Consider the following 8,363-nt stretch of genomic DNA (forward strand, 5'->3'; position numbering starts at 1 on the left):
TACATATATATATATATATATATATATATATATATATATATATATATATATATATATAGGGTTAGGATCTATTTACACAATGTACAATTTTTTAGTTTTTAATATGTTTAGGATCGGTGGATAAGTGAAAATAGATGACTAAGATTGACTCCTTGTTTCTTTTTCAGTGAATATCTTCTCGTTTCTTTTTCAGTGAATATCTTCTCGTATTTTACTATGAATCTCAGTCATCTATTTTCACTCATCCAACGGTCTTAAATTTGTGTAAAACTAAAAGAGTTTTACATTGTGTAAGTGGATCATATCCCATATATATAGGATAGGATCATATTAAACAATGCAAAACTCTTTTAGTTTTATACATGTTTAGGATCATTGGATGAGTGAAAAATAGATGGCTAAGATTGACTCATTATTATTTTTTCCAGTGAATATCTTCTCATTTCCTACTGTTAATCTCAGCCATCTATTTTCACTTATCCAATGGTCCTAAGTCTGTGTAAAACTAAAGGATTTTTACATTGTGTAACAGGATCATATCCCATATATATATATATATATATATATATATATCTCACATTAAAAATTTTAGGTTTAATACAAAAATAAATGCTTAATTATTTTTTGTTCTGTTTTGATATTTAAATTTTATTTTATTTTTAAAGTCATAACTAATTCTTAGCTTAAGTTTTATTTTAGTACCCCACTGTTAAAAACATTCAACTATCTTCTTACTCCTATTTTGATCACTAAAGCCTATTTTTTTTTAATTTAGCTACTCAACTTTCAAATTGCTCATGTTTTAATCCCTCTAATTTATTTTGTTTATAATTTTTGTGACATTACTTTTTTTTACTACCTTGTCCCATAAAAAATATCTATTATTGGCTTTAAAAGTCAAATTTTTAGATTTTGACCATAATTATTTTAAACATTTTAAATAATTAAATTTTATAAAATATATATTTGAAAACTACTTCATTGAAGATTTTTAAAATATACTTTTACATAATTTTATCAGTAAAAAAATTTAAATAATAATTTATCAATTTAAAAAAAAATTGACCAAAAAAATCAACAATGGACATCTTCTACAAGGTAGAGGGAGTATTATTTTATTAATACATAATTAAAATAAAAAATTTAAATTTGAAAGTTTGAATTATTAATTTAGGAGTAATTTAAAAGTTAAATAATTGAAAAAAAAATTAAGTTTTAATTACTAAAATAGGAGTGAGAAGATAATTGAGTGATAAATTATGTAATTTAATCACAAAACGTATTACATACGACAATTTCATTAAGTTTTTAACGATAAGATATCAAAACGAAACAAAAAGTAAACATTTTGTATAATTTTTTAGAAAAAGAAAATTTAGATATCAAAACAGAATAAAGTAATAGTTTAGATACCGGACGTTGTTATGATTCAAAAGTTGGACAAAGCCTATGAGAAAAAACCAATTACATATGAGTGAGGTCCGTATAGTTTAAGCAAACCTATGCATTAATAAGACTCGCATTTACATCCTTAATCTACACACCAGTGTCGAGCATTAGCAATTCCAATGTTCACACTCATCTCGTGGCGCGGCGCTTATGCTTAAAATGCCAAGAGAAAGAAGAAAAAAAGATAGCCCTACTCATATCCACAAACAACATACTGGTTTCATGAGTTCTTTCGCCTCGAACTTGCCTTAAGACTATCTATTCTGATTCTAACCTCTGCAGGCAAGTCACTAGAGTTTCGGGTCTCTGAGCTTTCTGAAAGTCTGCTTTGTGCTACATCACGTTCCAAGCTTTCTGACCTTCGTCTTTGTATTTGTATTCTATCATGTTCCATAGGTCGAAATCTAATCTGAAATGCCCTATAGGAAAGTAGAGGTAGTAGCGCAGAGATAACAAGAAGGGTGGTGAGCCAATACAGAATGCTCGGAGCACAAGCTTCAACAAGAACCTTGTATGCCGTTGTAGATAATGTCGATGGGATCGAACCATAAACCACCAGGAATATATACCAAAGGGCAATGCTTCCCCATATGAACAGATGCTGGATCCATGTGAAGTAATTGATCGAAAGTGCCATCTGGCAGTTTACGGTCCAAACTACACAAGTATACATTGTCACCCCTAGAATCGAATAATCAGCAACTTGACCGTCTTTGCGGAATGCTTGACCAGTTATTGAGTTTGCTGTTAAGAGGTATATGATTATGGAACTAAGAAGTCCATTAAACATCCAGCCAAGAATAAGGACCCAGTTGAAGAGGAGATTTTGAACGCCCTCTTGATATAATAAAGGATACTGCGAAAATAGATCGACATTCTAAGTTCATTTGCACAACAGATGGCAGTTCGGAATAATGATAAACAAATTTCTTCGAAGAGATATTGCAACAATGACATATATATACAGAATTGTTTACCTTCATGCAAAGTCTGGCTGAAACATCGTGATCAAAAACACCAAGAGCGATTACAGGAAGTGAAGTGAAGAAGACGTTGTAGGATGACATGTACCAGTCATTATAAGCAGGTTGACCTGAGAAAGAAGTGTATGCCTCGAACCAAAACAGAGTAAATCCGAAAGTGATGTTCTTGTAGAAAAAGTAGCAGATCTGCAATGACAGGAAAGAGAACTACGATTTCACATTTCTTTTTGATAATAAGGAATGTCTCATTAAAAACCCCTTCATATCCGTCAAGCAACAAAGACTTGATGAACATTGGAAGGAGGAAAAGAGTGCCTTAAAAATTTTATTGCACAAGACCCAAGTACAATAAGATCACAATACCACCAAAACCCTTGGCAGCCCTCAACACTGTGCAAAGATGCACTACAATTAAGCATAAGTAATTACCCTACAGAAACAACCACCTTATATGACTCAGCCAGGAACAAACTTATACAATGACCTAAGCTATCAAATATTCCCTAGAAACAAAACAACAACAAAAATAAATCCCCTCCACTAGACCAATCCTTAGTTTGGCAAATTTATCCGCTTCCCAATTAATTGATCTCACCACATGACGCACAATGACACCTTTATCTACCACAATCTGTGCAATATCTTTGACTAAGGATAGGAACATCAGGGTGGAACTAGCTGGATTTTTTATCCAATCCACTGCCACCGCACTATCGGTTTCCAAAATAAGCCTTCGGTTTGCCGACATCCCCAAATCGAAAAACAAATTCAAACCTCTTTCACCGCCATTAACTTTGCCATAATAGGAGGTCTAGATCCAATACTTTCAGAGAACGAACCAGCATCACTCCTTTCTCATCTCTAATCATCCCACCAATGCCAACCTTCGACCACCACTTATCCATAGTGTCGTCTACATTCGCTTTAACAAAACTGGAAGGTGGAGGAGACCAACTAGCTACCTTTAAAGGCCTCTTAACAGAGCTCATCACACGATCAGCTAACGCAAGGTCCCCCACCAGGCTATCAAAGGAGACCTTCAGATCTGGAAATTTTGAAGAAAACCAAGCTGCCACTCTATACCTCGATAGAAAAGATAACAGAACACAATCCAATTTCCCATTATTAAAACAATCTCATTTCTCATTTTCCAAATCGACCACAAAACGACTCCTGAGATGAACCCCAAACACTTGATTTAGGTACAAGATCTACCCAAACTAAAAATAAAGCTATAGGACACTCCGGAATTGCAAAGGAAACCTCCCAACGACGCAAAAAGCTAGCCCATAACCCCCAAGACACATTGCAAGAAAAGAAAAGGTGAGAAACCGTTTCTTGAACCAACCCACAGAACGGACACAATGGATCTTCTATACCTTGCACCCCATGTTTTATTAACTCTACTTTGACAGCAATCTTCTTGTGCTCCACTTGCCAAACAAAAGATTCAACTCGAGGAGGAGCCGCACCAGCCCACACGTTACTTTCCCACGGAAAACAATCGACAACTCTACTAAGAAAAATTATAAGGCAAGATTTCACTGAAAAGCATCCATCTCCTTCTCCTGTCCATGCTAGACTATCATCAATCAAAGACATAGGACAAAAGTTATACAACAAAGCCATAAACTCATTCCACTGCAACATCTCCCAATCAGCTAAGTTTCTTCTCGTGGCGATATCCCAAAAACAGCCTGACAAGTTAGATGTCCTGAAATCGGCAATCTTCCACTCCTTGTTCTTTGATAATGTGAACAAACGAGGGAACTAAATCTTCAATGGAACTCCGTCCAACCAAGCATCGTGCCAGAACTTGAATGAGTCCCCCTTGCCCACCTTAAGTTGAAAATTGCTCTGCAAACATACTCCAAACTCATCCTCCGAGCAACAATTTTTTCACAACCCATTCCAAATCCAAGAAGCTTTATAAGAGGTCGATTTCACATTTCTCATTCTCCAATAAAAATAACACCAATTTTAAGACAAGAATCTTAGGTAAAAGGTAAAAAGACTACAACAAAGATTATCAAAATAATGGGATTATCAGAGTTTAGCTATGCAACAATAGGAAAACCCGAAGAAAACATCTTACCATCATCGATATTCTCCTGTAACACCAATGACCATGAACCAACAGTAAACGTTCCAAAAAACGAAATTGAGCTATTGCAAAATCACTTGCCATAACAGCCTGTAATTCATGATAGTTAATAAAAGTTGGAAACCAGACAAACAGTTAGATAGCTTGAAGACAAGTTACGGTCTAAAAAAATATGACGGTTATGGAAGTAGGAATCAGCAGAAATCCGATTCTCAAAAGTAACAAACAAGATAATCCAAAGTACATAGCTGCTAAAAAATCCTGATCAATCTGCAATAGTTTGTCACCAACATTTTAAAATATCCATAAAGTTCTGGTTCATTCTTCCCCTCATGGAGGAAAATTCATAGAAAAACCGCGAATTATATCATATCAAATATTCCTATATAAAGTAAATGATCAAGCATCACAAAGCGGCGCAGAAAACCAGGTTCTTGAAGTGGAAGCAATCAAGAGCCAAGATGATGCTGATAAGAGGGTCGATGGGAAAAAAATCACTTCATTCATAGGCATATATGAACCTAACAGCAGCAAACCACTTCTTGAGAAAGGACATCATTATATGATTGGGCCTCCCTAATCCCCAAAAAAGAAGAAACAAGAAAATGTACAAATTATAAGAGAAGACCTATGTTACATTTCTCAAGTGTGTCAGATATAGGTATGTATCCAACACGTGTTTTCAATTTTTTTTCTATGCATTTGGCAGGCTCTTGGAGGGTCATATCCCAAACCCATAACCTATACGTGCAGGAACTAGTATCAGACAAGGATACTTCAAGAAAAATAAAGAGTAGGAGCAATATAGGAGAAGACTACGAAAACAGAGAAAAGTGTTTTTACCCGCATCCCTTCGACTCCACTGATGCCTACTCCAATATCAGCCTCTTGAAGCATGCCAACATCGTTTGCTCCATCACCAATTGCTAGTGTCGTTCTACTCACAACAGATTTCACCAGTCTTGTAATCTGCATATATACTAGAATTCTATCAAATTATTTTCATGTCAATTACTACAAAGTCCGCTAATCTTTCTGAAAATCCCATAGCATACTTAATCCTGTAAACATGATACTTACAACAGCCTTTTGTTTCAGCGAAGATCGACAGCATATAACAGTAGCACAACCCATCGCAAGATCCATAAAATCGTTCACCAGAGTGTTGTCCATAGCAAAAGTCAAGGACTTGCCATCAATTATCAAACCAAACTCAACCGAATTTTCTTTACCCATTTGAGATTTTCCGTCGTGTATTTGCTTCTTTACACAGTCAAGAGAAGCCTAATGATAATAATAACAGATTCAGATTTTTCCCATTACAGATTGCATTATCATTTTGGAACAATGTAGTCCATACCTCAGCAGTGGCCTCCTTATCCCCATGTTTGTCCAAGTCTTCAATTTCCGGCAACTCTAGCGTGATCGCAATTTGTTTCATTCCATGCCTTAGTAGACCGCATGCATACCTGTGGAAATGTAGTATTTATAGAATTAACATTCATTAAACTATAGACAATAAGTTCAATTCAACTTGTTACCATACCCGATATTAATAGCAGTTCCCCTTTTGTCACCTGTCAAGACCCATATTCCGATTCCAGCATGTGCAAGCTTGTCAATACAGCCTGGGACCTATGTACTGGAGAAACATAGCAGTTTATACAAACCATAAGTAATTTAGAATAAACAAGAAGACTGGTTTATGTACACAATTTGGCACTTATTTTCTTTGTTAAGATATTGCACGTTTCAATATAAATCAATAAGATGGTATATTAAAAGTAAGTATTGAGAAAAGCTCAGTGATTTAGGAAGTTTCTAGAAATTATAAAAATGATAGTTTCGACGAATCCTGAACTAGTTTAACTGACCCCCTTTTGTAATTTGTCTTCAACTGCTGTGGCACCAAGAAGAATTAAGTCCCTTTCAATCCGATCAGCCAACTCATCCACCAAGACATCTAGATCGCAGTTACAGAAGTTTTAGCCTTCAAAAATTCTTGTTCCCATGTTCTATACTCATCATCATCAAGCTCACGATATGCAACTGCCAAGGTTCGTAATCCTGCCTCGGAATATCTTTCAATATGCCCTTTGGTCTTTTCCTCAAATGCCCTATCTTGTTTCAAAAGACTTTCAAATATTACACTGAATACATAGATAAACAAAAATACAACATTAGCTTACCTATTTCACAATTTGATAAAAAAGTTACCACAATATATCAGCATGAGGAAGTGTGGCTTCAATGTTCTGACCTGTCCGCACCCTTGGTAAGGAGCAACAACTGGTTCTCCGGGTTCCTTACGATTACGGACATCCTTTTCCGAGCACTACTGAACTCCAACACATGAAGAAGGTAGTATACTCTGCAAAATAGAAACCGAGTCATTCACATGCAAAGCAGACTTCAGTCACAACAAATAATTTGCCCTGTAAACACTACCCAATTTCTTGCCCTCACCGAAACTGTCGGGAGTGATGATGATGTATGAAAAAGAAAATGTAGATAGATTTGTTCCCTCAAGATTGACAATATGCATGAAGTGATTAAGAACATGGTGTGAAAAGTTACAAAAAGGTGGTGGAAGAGTCATCTTAGGAGATAAACTCTTGCTAGTTCTATCTTTTAAAAAAATTGGTGTCTACAGCTGCCCCTCTTTGTCTTTTTTCGTGGAACGAAAAATAAGACAGATAAAAAGACACAAATTATCATTCAGTGGAGTTGAAGAATAACTCCCGGTCGAATTGAGTTGCAGATGGCTCCTCTGTCGCGAAGTCGAGTCCATCTGAAATGATTTGAATCAGAATGTGGCTTCTCGTTGTAGTCCACTTTGGTCTTCTACTCGGTTTAAAGACCTTGGCTAAAAATTCGACTGGAAAGTAATCCCTTGACTCCACAATGTGGTTGATATGCTCTCGAGCTTAATGAAACCGAACTCGAAAAGTCTTCGTTGACAGATAGTTTTTTTCTTTTGATGTTACAATCTTGCTTCCATGTGGTGTCATGTGGTTAAAACACTTCATCGAATTCTTCATAAGAAATTTCATGTTTATGAAAATGCTTAAAAAATGAAATGTAGATGCAAAATGCAAAAATGCATGAAATGTTCGGGGCATTGATCCAGAAAAGTGTCTATTATTATAAATAATTCTTATTTAGACAGAAATGTTTTATTTTGTAAGAGACATAAAAAACAATCAAATGTACGTTCGGACTAAATCCTCTAGACCCCGAACAGTTTCTAGTAGGTTGACAAATCTTCTGCCTTCATCTGTCATTGGTTGAATGCCTTGTCGAACCACTCCAGCTTCCCTTACCAGGTCGTGAAGATGGCAGCTACTTTTTGCACTTGATCCAGGAAATCTCGGATGACTGCGTCTCTAGATTTCACCATTTGTTGTGCTTGCTCCCAACGGAAACGCCACTGCAGACCTCTGTCGAAAGGTACTATCTGAAGCTCGGCTGCTTGCTTCTTGAATCCATCCACAATAACTTCTAACTCGGATATTGTTTTTCCATCTCTCTCATGTTGTTTTTCTAGGTCAGCCATCTGGATTCTCAAGCATTGATTTTGATGCTGACTGTCTGCTAAACGCCTCTGAGTAGTTTTCAACTGTTCTTTCCAAGCTCTTTCATCAGACCCCTCGAACTTTCTTTTTAAGCTATGAACCTCGTCTTTCCAGTATTCAAAGGTTACTTTCCACTTGGAATTATCCTTGACTTTATCTTGATACCATTTTCTCAAATCCTCGAGCTCAAAACAGACTCTTTTCTGTTTTCTTTCCAGCTTGTCTGCTCTATCTTTCTGAGATTCGGTATCT

At 35.9% G+C, this 8,363-nt stretch overlaps 1 protein-coding gene across 2 annotated transcripts; it reads right to left on the bottom strand.

The window, feature by feature from the left end:
• Positions 1-1,434: 1,434 nt before the first annotated feature.
• Positions 1,435-6,904, bottom strand: LOC120205735 (probable phospholipid-transporting ATPase 8). Of its 2 annotated transcripts, XM_039205560.1 has the most exons (9): positions 6,797-6,904; positions 6,411-6,686; positions 6,083-6,178; positions 5,897-6,005; positions 5,617-5,820; positions 5,380-5,505; positions 4,528-4,626; positions 2,427-2,618; positions 1,435-2,305 (listed from the first exon to the last, which is right to left on the bottom strand). In XM_039205560.1, exons 4-9 carry the CDS (start codon positions 5,975-5,977, stop codon positions 1,670-1,672), a joined length of 1,338 nt encoding a protein of 445 aa, XP_039061491.1. In that variant the 5' UTR covers positions 5,978-6,005; positions 6,083-6,178; positions 6,411-6,686; positions 6,797-6,904; the 3' UTR covers positions 1,435-1,669. The 2 variants fall into 2 exon arrangements, with proteins under 2 accessions (XP_039061491.1, XP_039061492.1); XM_039205561.1 differs by lacking the exons at positions 5,897-6,005; positions 6,083-6,178; positions 6,411-6,686; positions 6,797-6,904 and having other exon boundaries at positions 5,380-5,516; positions 5,617-5,795.
• Between the last annotated feature and the right edge of the window lie 1,459 nt (positions 6,905-8,363).

The sequence above is a fragment of the Hibiscus syriacus genome, unplaced genomic scaffold, assembly GCF_006381635.1.
Source record: "Hibiscus syriacus cultivar Baekdansim isolate YM2019G1 unplaced genomic scaffold, ASM638163v2 tig00012840_pilon, whole genome shotgun sequence".
In the NCBI taxonomy this organism is placed as follows: domain Eukaryota; kingdom Viridiplantae; phylum Streptophyta; class Magnoliopsida; order Malvales; family Malvaceae; genus Hibiscus; species Hibiscus syriacus.